The sequence below is a fragment of the Manduca sexta genome, chromosome 1 (genome assembly GCF_014839805.1).
Source record: "Manduca sexta isolate Smith_Timp_Sample1 chromosome 1, JHU_Msex_v1.0, whole genome shotgun sequence".
Classification (NCBI taxonomy): Eukaryota; Metazoa; Arthropoda; class Insecta; order Lepidoptera; family Sphingidae; genus Manduca; species Manduca sexta.
Window position 1 is genome coordinate 5,564,051 of NC_051115.1, and position 14,185 is coordinate 5,578,235.

The following is a 14,185-nucleotide window of genomic DNA, read 5'->3' on the forward strand; positions in this document are numbered from 1 at the left end:
GCGTGCGAAAGAAAGAGATGAAGCGATACTCCCACATCGCGCCCACTGCTACTTATTACAATATTTGAAATATGAATTACTCGCTCATTTTTTAACTAACTTTTATGCAGTTTTCGCAGGAGTGCTTCTTTTTCGTGTTATTAACTATTACATATAGAATAATGTACAAAATCGGATATAGGATGGTCCCCTATTGGATACTTCATTTTATTATTTTATGTTACAGAAAAATACAAAAAATAATTTATTTTGTGGAGTCAGCATCAATATTTATTAGGAAATAAGGCGTTATTCATATATAAAATATTGTGAGCAACAGTGGGGGCGTGGTGGGGTTAACGCGCTATCTTTTTCTCACGCACGCAGCGTTATGGCCAGTGACTCTGTGACGTCACAGTTTGCTATTTCCGTCTGACAGTTACCCCTTCCAACAAACTTCAAATCTATTATTTATTAGGTAAATGTTGAAAATAATTTATCCGTTAAATTTTGCATGCATTTTAAAAAATATACTTATAAAAAAAATCTCATATACCAAAAAAAATATATCACGTGTGCGCATCTTACCTCCAACGCCCCAACCGACAACTCCAAGCCCGTTGATCATGGTGGTGTGGCTGTCGGTGCCCACCACGGAGTCAGGATACAGAAGCTCTCCAGTGAAGACCACGCGCGCTAAATATTCCAAATTCACCTGGAAAAGAGATAGCATTTATATAATATCAGCCCTGTATACTGTCCCACTGCTGGGCCTCCTCTACTGAAGGATTAGGCCTTAGTCCACCACGCTGTAGTGCGGGTAGACTTCACACACCCTCGAAAATTCCTAATAGAGAATATCTCAGGTATGCATAGTTCCTTACGATGTATTTCTTCACCGTTAAGCAAGTGATAATTCACAAAGACTACACACATATTTTTTTAGAAAAGACAGAGGTGTATGCCCTTTGGGATTTGAACCTGCGGACATTCGTGTCGGCAGTCCGTTCCACACCCAACTAGGCTATCGCCGCAAAGATGTTTTACTTTAGTAGTTCATTATTTATAGAGATTTCTGCAGTTATTATTATTATTATTTGTTTTAATTTCTTTTCGTAACCTTGAGACTTCGAATTAGTTTGACAAATTCAATTATTGTTACTGGTGTGTTAAGGATACGCGATACAAGTTTTAAACTTAGTGCGCATCCTCAATTGTAATTACCCATATGATGTAAGTGCTATGATTTGTAAATAAATAAAAATAAATATAAGTTCAAACTTGACAAGCTTAACTTTAAAAATACAAAAAGAACACCGGTTTATACAGGGTCATGTCGACATTGTGTTACTAAATGAAACCACATGCTCGTCTTCACCTTTGCTGACATTGTGACAAAAATCATACATTAATCTATATATATAAAAATCAATTGCTGTTCGTTAGTCTCGCTAAAACTCGAGAACGGCTGAACGGATTCATCTTATCTTGGTCTTGAATTATTCGTGGAGGTCTAGGGAAGATTTAAAAGGTGAGAAAAATTCGAATAATTGCCGGGAAAATCCTCAAAACAGCATTTTTCTATTTCCCATACAAACGTTTTCTAAATAAAATGGAGAGTCAATTTGTAATTTATTACCGCTGCATAAAGTTCAAATTCGCGTGCGCGTTGGAGGATCTAATATCGCGTTCTGAAACTCAACAAAAGTGAAAGTGAATCGCGAACGCGACAAAATTGCATAGTCTCAAAATACATAGTACATAAATAGTGGTCGGCTTCGAGAAACTCAATTTTAGCTAACTTCAGTTGTTAATATAATATATAACTCAAAGGTGACTGACAGTGATATATCAAGGAACAGCCCAAACCATTGGACGGATCGGGCTAAGACTTTACATGCATAAAGCTACTATGACGTAGGCATCCCCTAAGAAAGGATTTTGATAAATTCTACCCTTAAGGGGATAAAATAGGGGATGAAAGTTTGTATAAATGTTCTTAGATTTTCGACTGATTGAACTGAAATTATAGATTGGGGATAAAATTAGTTTGAACCTATAAGTACCGGGAAAATATGTAGCAAGACTTTTATCAAACAGTGGAATTTTATCCTGGAAAACACCTTCACGCGGGCGAAGCCGCGAGCAAAAGCTAGTAACTAATATATTCACCATAAATCCTGGTTTTATTTTTCTGATTTTTTAATATTTTATTTGGTCTAATGCAAATATGTCGTGTGTGTGTGTATTTCTGACTGTAAGTATGATGTCGTTGCGACGAATTCTTAGAGTAGTAGTAGTGGCATTAGGGCGCGTAAACATAAAATGACTTTTTATTCATATTTATTTCGTTTAAAACTTACTTTTTTATTTTACATCTACGGCTCAAGTAACTTATTGTAGTGTTATTTCCAAGTAGATAAGTATGTGGTTTCATTTAGTAACGCGATGTCAAAATGACCCTGTATAAACATTTGATCTTTAATAAAAAGGCGTAAAGCGGGTACCGGGGTGGCATCACTTTCCTCCCCTTTAGTTACACAGGATGATCCCAGAAATGTGGGCCACTATGGCAGGTTTAAACATCCTGTATAAGGTCGCTACGTTCTTACCTGATGCACAATACCGGAGCCGGGCGGCACTATCAGCATGTTGTCGAAGGCTTGGGCGCCCCACTGTCAACCAGAAATATATTACCATTATTACATAAAATAAAATTCATCACGTAAGCGAATATAGCGCTTATAAGTCAAGGTTTCTTTTAATTTTATCCGTGGTGCTTTTTAACTAGCTTATCTAGTTGTAAACGTCCCTATCCTTGAGGTTAAAACGGCTTAGATCATGATTTTGTCACATTGCTATGGAGGGAAGTGGACAATTAATATTTCCACCTCCCTATCTATTTGATTATCGTTGCGGGATAATGACAAGTGTTCCCTGAGACTCTGAGCTTCACCGCTCGGTGTCATGCGTGCCACTGCTGATCCTCCAGGAGTTGTAGTGGTGTGAGGACGGGAAATTGTCAGGAGAAGGTTCTTATGAAAGAAAAAATTCTAAAAAATGTTCGGAAAATTAGAAAATTTAAGAAAACTTAACGAAAATATTAATTTTATATAACTGTCAATTGTTTGAAATAACTGTCAGCGATTGACAGAATGCGCGCTGCAAAATCATAGTTAAGACGGGACAACGTCTGTCGGGTCAACTAGTCAATTATAAAAATCAAATTACTCACTTTCAAAAACTGGAACCTCTCCTTGTTCCTTTCGAATTCTAACTCCTGGTTCTTGTTTAGCGCGTCTGGGCTGCAAAATTAGATATAGTTACACTCATCGATATATATGTACTACGCACTAAATTTGGCGTTCCGAATATTCGCTCTGTTCAACTGATTTGAACTGCAATCCATTCAAACTGACTTTAGATGGTCAACATTGGCAGCTTGTGGTTGTGTACGGAGCGCTCATGATATAAGAAATCGAGTCTAAGTGTAAATCTGGATTTTAAATAAAAAATATAAGTCAAATAAGTAAAATTATTTGTTGGTCAAGTGAATAAATAGGTTATAACAGTGACGTTTTGGTTGCCATTTTAGTTCAGACTTTGAACAAAGTTAATATGGACGTCCGTGTCTATAGAATAAACATCAATGGTTATACTTGTATTCACAAACAATAATATGAGGACAAGTGCGCCCGAACAGTGTCGGCTGTCATAGTTATCTGTGGCTATGTTCAGGTTTGTTTATCGACAGCCGACTGAAGTGAAGTTGTGTCAATATTAGCCAATCACAGCGGCCCTATGTGCACGCACTGCGACTGTTATGTCGAAAGTACAATCCTCAGCCAAATGACAAGCATAGAAGTAATACTAAGCCATTTGAGTGTACACTGTCTTAGGAACATGATTACAAAACAGGCAAACAATTTTGACAAGCACTGACTATAACGTAACTAAATTGTGTGGGCGCGTTGCAAGTTGTAACATTTGAAATGAATTTGCTTTTTTACCATCGTAAAGACAACCAAGGAGGACGAGTATGTGGTTTCAATTAGTAACGCAATGTCAACATGACCCTGTATATGAAATATACGTTCTAACGAAGCTTGTTTAAAAATTATTCGCCTTAGTTTCGACTCTGCGTCGACTTAGCCCCGCAGCCTCTATTTGTAATAGTTACGTTTTTGGTGTTAAATGGCTTAAATTTCACAATTCGCCTTACTTTCGACTCAATGTCGACTTAGCCTACCCCCCACCCCTGACCGTATGTACTTAAAAATTGCATTCTAGCAATGCTCAAAATTATCAATTCGACTTAAAATCAACTCTGCATCGACTTAATCTACCAGCCTACTTACGTTCTAGCGAAGTCGACCTGCACTGAGTGATCGATCACCAAATCAGCTGGACATATCGGGTTGATCTTCTGGGGATCGCCGCCCAAGTCTTTCACAGCATCTCTCATCGCTGCGAAGTCGACTACCGCTGGAACTCCTGTGAGATCCTGGAACAAAGTTATACCATCGCTTTTTATCTTTAGAGGCCGTTCAAGTATTATGTAACACAATTTTTGAAGATTGTTTAGCCCAATGTAACGCGCCGTAACATTTTAGTGTATGTCCCCCACCCCTCCAAAAGTTACGTAACTCGAAAGTTTCATTTTTTCTAATATTTACAATTATGTCACGCAAAGTACCGGAAAGTCGCTAAAATACCTTTGTTATTTTAAAATAAAATAATCAATGTTACATGACGCGTTGTACGAACCCCCCCTGCCGCCTGTAACGCATCGTAACGTTTCATGAGTTCCCGCACCCCTCCAAATTACGTTATGTAAACCTTGAACGGCCCCTTAGCAGAGTTATCAGGTTGCTTATGGTAGCATTGTATTCATATAGATACAAGGTGTAAAGCTGGAATTAATAACCGGTTTTGAACAGGCCGGCATAATTATTGCGATTATCTATTCTATCTATATAATTTCGCTTACGTCAATTAGCCTTTCAACCATCGATGTTATGAAATAAGACGTACCTGTAATATCACCCTGGCGGGTTTAAAAGCGATCTCCACGCCCCCCTCCACGGCCTGGTTCTGTTCCCAATCGAGGACATTCTGCACATCCTTGGACAGCACCTGGAACTCGTCGCAGTTCCTCACGCACGACTCCAGGAGTACTCTGATGCTGTAGGGGAGACGATCTGTGGAGTAACAGTATTGGTTAGAGAAAACACTAATGAATGAAAAATGAAATAATAATAATAATAATATCAGCCCTGTATTATATACTTGCCCACTGCTGAGCGCGGGCCTCCTCTACTACTGAGAGGGATTAGGCCTTAGTCCACCACGCTGTAGTGCGGATTGGTAGACTTCACACACCTTCGAAATTCCTATAGAGAACTTCTCAGATGTGCAGGTTTCCTCACGATGTTTTCCTTCACCGTTAAAGCGAACGATAAATTCACAAAGAATACACACATGATTTTTTAGAAAAGCCAGAGGTGTGTGCCCTTGGGATTTGAACCTGCGGACATTCGTCTCGGCAGTCCGTTCTACACCCAACTAGGCTATCGCCGCTATAAGATTCAGAAAAATGAAAATTTACACCGAAATCAAGAGGTGATAAGGACACAAATGGGAGAAAATTAACAGATTCTTTAAATAGCTGGTGGTGGGATATTTATATACGCCCGGATAGCGACCGTACACAAGCTAAAACCCGCCATAGTGGCTCACGTGAGTCGCGTGATCAGCCTATGTATATCCTGTTCAAACATAATTGTGTCGACTGAGGGGTAATCATCTCTCGTCAGTCGACACTATTGGAGCTCTTACCATCAGGTACAGTAGGGTCACTTAGCCGGGGCGGTTGAAGAAAAAAGATAGCGCTGACGTCATGCAGTGATTTAAGGTCTACTTCGAAGAACGAACGTCGAAACGTAGATCCAAAACGAAGAACACGAACTATGGATTTAACTTTACTACCAAATTACTTCGCTGTCACCGTTCTGTAGCTTACCTTAGTGGTAGCATCAATTTCCCGTATATTTCTGAGAAAGCAGAGGAACTATATCCTCGCAGGTGGTTTTAAAAATGGATAGCGAAACCCTACAAGTTCTTACAAATTCCATGTCTGAAATATTGCGATGAACGGATCCGATCCGTACTTCGTAGTAACAAAACGTGAGATCCCTCATCCGAAACTACGGATTTCGGAAGTAGACCCTCTGATGTAACGGGAAAGGAATTACTCGCGGGCAATGGCGTCCAAAACACCTACTATCACAGAAACTTTTATAGTAACAAGGCTGAATGCTTTATAATCTTAATCTAAATTACTTGTTTATTATTGGAGCGATAATTTCCCAACTGGTTTTAAACGCCTCAAGCGTTACATTTCTTGCATCATTATAATCGGAAAGTCAAAATATGTTTGTCAATCATACTTCCTCGAGGCCATTCTTGTTTATTTCACTATTTATCACTACATAGTATAAAACAAAGTCGCTTTCTCTGTCCCTATATCCTTTTGTATGCTTAAATCTTTAAAACTACGCAACGGATTTTAATGCGGTTTTTTTAATAGATAGAGTGATTCAAGAGGAAGGTTTATATGTATAATAATAACATCCATTAAATAATCAGCATTGCACCCGTGCGAAGCCGGGGCGGGTCGCTAGTACAACTATATAAAGCTGAAGAGTTTGTATGTTTGAACGCGTTAATCTCAGGAAGTATTGGTTCCAATTGAAAAAATCTTTTAGAGTTGGATAGCCCTGTGTTTGTGGAAGGCTATAGGCTATATATCATCACGCTAAGACCAATGGGAGCGGAGCAGTAATGAAAAATGTTGCAAAAAGAGGGAAAATTTATTAGTTTTGAGAGCTTCGGTTGCGTGCGCTGCGTAAACGGTTAAAGTTACGTAAGGAATATGTATGACGGAATTGTTTCTTTTGAAATGTTCTAAATAATATATTATAAAACAAAGTTCCCCGCTGCATCTGTATGCTTGTACGCGTTAAACTCAAAAACAAACCAACAGATTTAGATGAAATTTGGTATGGAGATAGTTGGAGACTCTTTTTTTTTTTTTTGTTTTCGCGGAGAAAGTGTCTTATGACTACCGCTCAGCCTTCGTGGGGGGCGACTGAGCGGTTATATTGGGGTCACCGTGCCTTACGACCCGGCATTGCGCCGCCCGGATTTGATGTAGACCTTCTTCAGGCGACCGCCGGGCCAAGTCCCTAACCTATATACAACGCACGGCATACCAACTAAAACTCCGCGGTGGCTCTCTTCGGCGCATTAGGGACGACTGCGAGCTTCCTCTGACGGAAATGTCTAAGTCTGCTTCCACAGCCGCCCCTGCGTAGTTGGAGACTCTGGGAAGAACATTAGCTTTTCTACCCCGGGAATGTATATGTCCGTTTGTAACACAAAAGTTTACCCCGGAAAAAGTAACACGCGGGCGGAGCCGCGGGCAGAAGCTAGTTATTATATATTCATAAAAAAAATAAAACAGATTTTGTAACATGCCTAATACGTACTCCTGGGAGAGGGGACAAGAGCTTTACTTTGGCTGCCAAGGAGACCAAAATACTATCACTACATAGTATTAAAACAAAGTCGCTTTCTCTGTCCCTATGTCCCTTTGTATGCATAAATCTTTAAAACTACGCAACGGATTTTGATGCGGTTTTTTTTTTAATAGATAGAGTGATTCAAGAGGAAGGTTTATATGTATAATAATAACATCCATAGTCAGCATAGCACCCGTGCGAAGCCGGGGCGGGTCGCTAGTTATGCATAATACTTGAACAGGCCGCTATAACTGCATTTACTCGAGTAAAAAACAACACGTTCAATGAAGTTGTTTTAGATAAAACTGACAAGATATGATAAAAAAACAGAGTTGTAAGATTATATAGAGCGAATATTGGGAAGATTGTCATAAAAAAATGTTGCGCTAATGCTATGGTTACTCAATCTAAAACTGAAGCGAGTTGATTAAAAAATAAAAATAACTATCGCTGGCTACAGAAATACTTTCGACTGTCTACTACTTTACGACTGTCCACGACCAACTGCCTTAGGTCTGTCTTTTTTTTTTTATTGACTACTGCTGATAGCCTGAGACGCGAGTCGGCTCACCGGTCTCCCGGGTGAGCGCTTTAGGCGCTCCAGCCCGCTAAGCCCCGGTCCGTCGAACGCTCAGTGATTTTATAGCAAAAGATACCCTCACAATATTTTTTATTGTAACAATACTTTATATTTTTTTCCATATCATGATTCGCACGTTTTAATGCGAATATTAGCATATTTCCTGTAAACATATTTTTTTATCAATATCTCACGGACATTTCAAATAAGACGTCTTATTGCCAATTGGTAACAACTTTATGAGCAAAAATTTGACTCAGGTCCAGTCTAGGGTAAAAGGTCTCAAAGGCGAAATCCAATGAGCTGGTCGGACCAGTCCGCTCCGCTCTCGACAGCAACATGTACGAAGCAATCCACGTTGCAGAGAACCGGCACCATTGGGGCAGTATAGTCCGGAATAAAATGATCCGTGTAGGAGGTCTTCCAGCATTAAGGATATCCACGCAAGAAGGAGGTTCGGTCCATAACTAATTATATAGTTTAATGCTTTTAATAAAAAATAAGTATAATAATATAATGGGCCTCCTCTACTGAGAGGGATTAGGTCTTGGTCCACCACGCTGTAGTGCGGGCATACTTCACACACCTTTGAAATTCCTATAGAGAACTTCTCAGGTATGCAGGTTTCCTCACGATGTACTCCTTCACCGTTAAACCAAGCGATAATTTAGAAAAAATACACACATAATTTTAGAAAAGTCAGAGGTGTGTGCCCTTGGGATTTGAACCTGCGGACATTCGTCTCGGCAGTCCGTTCCACAACCAACTAGGCAATCGCCGCTTCGATAAAAAATTAGTATTTGATAGATAACCTTTTTTTTACCTAAACACTAACTATTGCCTGCGGCCCCGTACACGTGAAATAGTTTTCCCGAAATAAAAAGTAGCCTACAGGACTAACGTAAATTCCTATTAGTGAAAATAAAATCAAAATCGGTATGGTTCCTGAGATTAGCGCGTTCAAACTGTCCAGTTTTATATAAGTAACTAGCGACCCGCCCCGGCTTCGCACGGGTGCAATGCTGATACTAAATACACTACAGAAAAACTGTGAACGTTGTATATAAAAACATAGCGGCCCGCTCTGGCTTCGCACGGGTATAACATAACAAAATAACAGTATTTCTCCACTATTTAATGGATGTTATTATACATATAAACCTTCCTCTTGAATCACTCTATCTATTAAAAAAAACCGCATCAAAATCCGTTGCGTAGTTTTAAAGATTTAAGCATACATAGATAGGGACAGGGAAAGCGACTTTGTTTTATACTATGTAGTGAAGATGACGAGCCTTCAACTAGCACACATCGCATTATTCTTTTTAGATGTTGACTAGCTGTGCTCGCCGCTTCGCCCGCATGAAAAACAATGTCACAAAGTGTTTCCCGGGTAAATCCCGACCCACGAGAGTTTCTATAACCACGTGACCTCATCAACAGTAATCGTTATATTTCAGTCAATTTACATAAAACCGTAATTTACTAATCTAATCTTCCTCAGGAATTGCGCTTAGTAAAAACCGTACAAAAATCCGTTCAGTAGATTTTGAGTAAATCGATAACATACAGACAGCTTTATGGGACTTCGTTTTATAACAGATATAGATATGTCGTCATCGAGTTGATTTTTAAATAGAACAACGCCATCTTATGGCGTTCGACAGAATCTTCGCTAAACAATGCAATAAGGAGGTCAAACGATATCAAGAAGGCCGGAAAGCTGGCAGTCAAAGAGAATGACAAGCCTATGAAAAATTTGCAAATTAGCTGAAGTCACATCGTCTGCCAACGATGGAGCCACAGTTTAAAAATTGAATTGAATTGAAGCTGAAGTTAAAATGAATTATTATTTGGATCAAATAATCGAATAATATTATTGGAGAGTAGTGCTTTGAGTGCGTGGAAACTGTCTCGCGTTCCGTAGTAGTTTGTGTTGTTGGAATTACAATTGTTTTGGGACAAAAACTACAACTACTAAAATCTGACTTCGGTTATTGTGATCCGACGTATCCCCACATACGCCCACGATACTTAGTAGTAACAAGCTATGGAAGACGATAACGAGCATACACTACGCCTGCCTGAAAATATAGGTTTAAATAAGAAAATAGAATCAATAGTTTATGAGAAAATCGCACATATACAAACGTAACGATAAAACACATAACCTCCTTTTTAAGTCGGTTAAAAAGCAACCATACACATCTTCTACTCACCTCTATTCACCCCCAGCAGTAAATACATAATGTAAACATCAGTTATGCGTTAAATACATGCTGATAAGGAGGTTAGATAACGTGTCTAGAGAATATATTACATTCCTTATTATTCACGAATGGGTAGGTAGAGACTTAGGCACCCAGTTGTCTCTTAGAAGGGGGGGGGGGGGTTGTTCATTGTGGGGCAATGCCCTACCTTAAAATACTAATGTCCTACCTTAATAATCAACTAAATTTTACATAACTCTATCAAAATATTTGGAGCAGCGAGTTTTTTATTTCATGATTTGGAAGTTGGTCCCATAGTAAGTTATTCGTATTGATGAGTGGAATAATCTTTTTTCGAGATTTGAGGGTATTTTGTTACAATCTGTACATTACCCTAACAATTGTGGAAGCATTAACTTGACTCATTCACAAGTAAAGAAAGCCAAAAATCGTTTGACCAGTTCAGATCTAGTAACACTTTACTTCTGCCCTACTTGTAACAACAGCTGCCCTACCTTAATTCAAGTCTAGCTACGGCCCTGCGCGTATATTCCATTGCATAATAGACGGCGAGCCCGCCCTCTGGTGGTAGGTCTTATATGTGAGAGTCCTGGGTAGGTACCACCGCAATGTCTGCATCAAGCAGTGCGTAGTCACTTGTGTTCCGGTTTTAACATTGTAGCCAGTGTTACTGGACATAATAATTAACATCTCATGTCTCAGACGAGCGCAGTGAAATACCAAACACTTGTAATTCAAGGTTACTGTTTATCGGTCGTATCGTTTACCATCAGGCGAACGGCAAGCTCGTCTCATCATACATACATACATACATAACATCACGCATTTTATCCCCGAAGGGGTATGCAGAGGCGCAACTAGGGCAACCACTTTTCGCCAAGTATGTTCCGTCCCATGATGTGATAGGGGGCGAGCCTATCGCCATATCGGGCACAAATTCCAGACTCCAGGCTGATACTGAGCAGAAAAACCCAAATATCACTTTGCCCGACCCGGGATTCGAACCCAGGACCTCAGAGCGCTATTGTACTGGACGTGCAATACAACTACGCCACCGAGGCATCATTACAAGCAATAAAAAAAATGGACGAACTATTGAGTAAGAGATGACGTACATCATGTATTGTCGAATTGTGTGGTGTAATCCTCATACTTTGAGCTTCAACATGGGCAGTATAAATACTTTTTTGTCGATTCCTGTATCGAAAGGGGCTTTATTAAAATAATATTTTGATATGAAAAGTGAGTGGGCAAAAGCGGACGTACGGAACGACATTGTAACAACCAAACTCCTTAAATGAAGATACAAAAAAAACTTATGATACCCCTGCTTTAAGTAATCAGATAAATACGTACTTGATAACATAATATTTTCACGTTAATTCAAGTGTTCTTGACCTTACGAATTTTATTACCGAGGTCGCGTCAGATATCGGATTTACATAAGTATAAGTTATGTAAATCTTTAAAAATTTAAATTTATAATTGTAAATGAAATTGTCGTTAATGTTAGAAGTAAATGCAGTAACTATTAAACGGGTTTTGATGTTTGTAAGATAAAAAACTTTTGGATTTTGCAGAGATCCTAGATAAGGTATGATCCCTAATCGAATTTTGGCCATGGTGTCCAATCTCAACGGAGATAAGCAGGAGATATTATAGTGCACGAGTGTGTGCAATACACAAGCACTCTCTGTTCCTTCTCATAGTCCGGTGAGACGACATGACCGGAGAGAGATCAGCAGGAGATATTATAGTGCACGAGTGTGTGCAATACACAAGCACTCTCTGTTCCTACTCATAGTCCGCTGAGACGACATGACCGGAGAGAGATCAGCAGGAGATATTATAGTGCACGAGTGTGTGCAATACACAAGCACTCTCTGCTCGTTCTCATAGTCTGCTGAGACATGACCTGAGAAAGATCAGGACCAACGGCTTTACGTGCTTGACGCGGGTGTATCACACCGCAAACTTGCCAACTCCGAACGACTAAGTCATTTTTAAGATGGCGACCCTTAATTATTTTGGCTTTGGATTGGAACCCAGGACCTCTACGCGTTAGTCTTATTCGTACAATTACTACGCCACCGAGGCAGTCAAGAGAACGTACACTGATGAAAAGCTTATCTAGTTGTAAACGTCCCTATCCTTGAGGTTAAAACGTCTCCTTAGACCATGATTTTGTCACATTGCTATGGAGGGAAGTGGACAATTAATATTTCCAACTCCTCCCTATTTATTTGATTATCGTTGCGGGATAATGACAAGTGTTCCCTGAGACTCGGCGAGCTTCACCGCTCGGTGCCACGCGTGCCACTGCTGATCCTTACAGGAGCTGTAGTGGTGGATGTGAGGGCGGGAAAGTCTCTAATGAAATGAATGATCTCTGAAAAGAGCAGGTCAGGAGTTTTAACTGGGTAAAATTTATGAGAATTACGAATGTAGGCGAAAGACACGTGACATGTGATACTCTATAGTCTCTGCTTACCCCTGGATGAGGGTTTGAGTGTGTATATGGGGAACATACAACGCCATCTGATCATCACTGGAACTACCAGATGAAGTAGATAAGATCTAACCACCCATCATCGACATAAATCTACATATATAAAAATGAATCCCTATTTCCCTTGGTCACGCCATCACGCGTGAACGGCTGAACCGATTTCACTATTTTTTTTGTTGTTGTGTTTGTTATTGTCAGGAGAAGGTTCTTATGAAAGAAAAAATTAAAAAAATTGCGCGGTAAATTAGAAAATTTAAGAAAACTTAACGAAAATGTTAATTTTATATAACTGTGAATTGTTCGAAATAACTGTCAGCGATTGACAGAATTCGCGCTGCAAATTCATAGTTAAGAACAACGTCTGTCGGGGCAGCTAGTTCTAAATGAAGGAAAGCCGGTTAGCCGGTGGTAGGTCTCATATGTAATAGTCCTGGGTAGGTAACACCGCAATGTCTATTTCTGCCGCCAAGCAGCAGTGTGTAGTCACTGTTGTATTCCGGTTAGAACATTGTATCCAGTATAAGTACTGAACATAATAATTAACATCTCATGTCTCAGTATGGCGAACGCAGTGAAATACCAAACACTTTGTAATTCAGGATGGTAGGTGGTGTTTCTACTGTTTATGGGCGGTCGTATCGCTTACGAACAGGCGAACGACGAGCTCGTCTCGTCTTTGAAAACAATCAAAAATAAATAAAAAAGCCGACAGGAATCTGGTTACATGGACGATACGGCACTAAGAGTCACAATCCTAAAATTGGTACAATTTTGATAAGATACCGATAGCCTTTATATCCTACTTCAATAGAATTAAAAATAATAAACACGTGCTGCAATTATACTCTCAAAACAGATTAAAAGTGAAACAAATTAATCTTCATAAGGTTATCGTAATCAATACAATAATATTGACAGTTTGGCTTGACGCGGCTGATTGTAGTAAAAATAAATTTTACTGCGAAGTTTTATGCAGTTAGCAATAAAAGTTTTTGAAGAAATGCAAAACTTTAAAACGATTTTTCTTTATCTATACTAATATACCGATGACCTCATAAAAATAGCAGGCGCCCTCTGGATTCGAATCGCAGAGGATAGAGATCGCTGGTCATCTCTGGAGGAGGCCTTTACCGTCCGTTGAGAGGGATTCCTGCAGTCTTACTTTTAAACCCAAATTACCTGTTAAAACTTAACTTTAAAAGTATGATTTAATTTGAACTTTTTTATACAAAACGAATTGCTATTTAAAACATGTGTTAGGCATAATTATACATGTACTTACTTTATATTTTAAATATCTTAT

General features: G+C 39.3%; 1 protein-coding gene across 1 annotated transcript in view; it reads right to left on the reverse strand.

Moving 5' to 3' along the window:
• LOC115451560 (cytoplasmic aconitate hydratase) overlaps positions 1 to 14,185 on the reverse strand; it is a 54,906-nt gene that overhangs the window by 36,392 nt on the left and 4,329 nt on the right. Inside the window, exons 3-7 of the mRNA XM_037439947.1 lie at positions 5,014 to 5,180; positions 4,338 to 4,483; positions 3,215 to 3,284; positions 2,592 to 2,654; positions 568 to 694 (exon numbers count right to left, since the gene is read on the reverse strand). Coding sequence (XP_037295844.1) covers positions 568 to 694; positions 2,592 to 2,654; positions 3,215 to 3,284; positions 4,338 to 4,483; positions 5,014 to 5,180 — 573 coding nt within the window. The remainder of the gene's footprint in view (positions 1 to 567; positions 695 to 2,591; positions 2,655 to 3,214; positions 3,285 to 4,337; positions 4,484 to 5,013; positions 5,181 to 14,185) is intronic.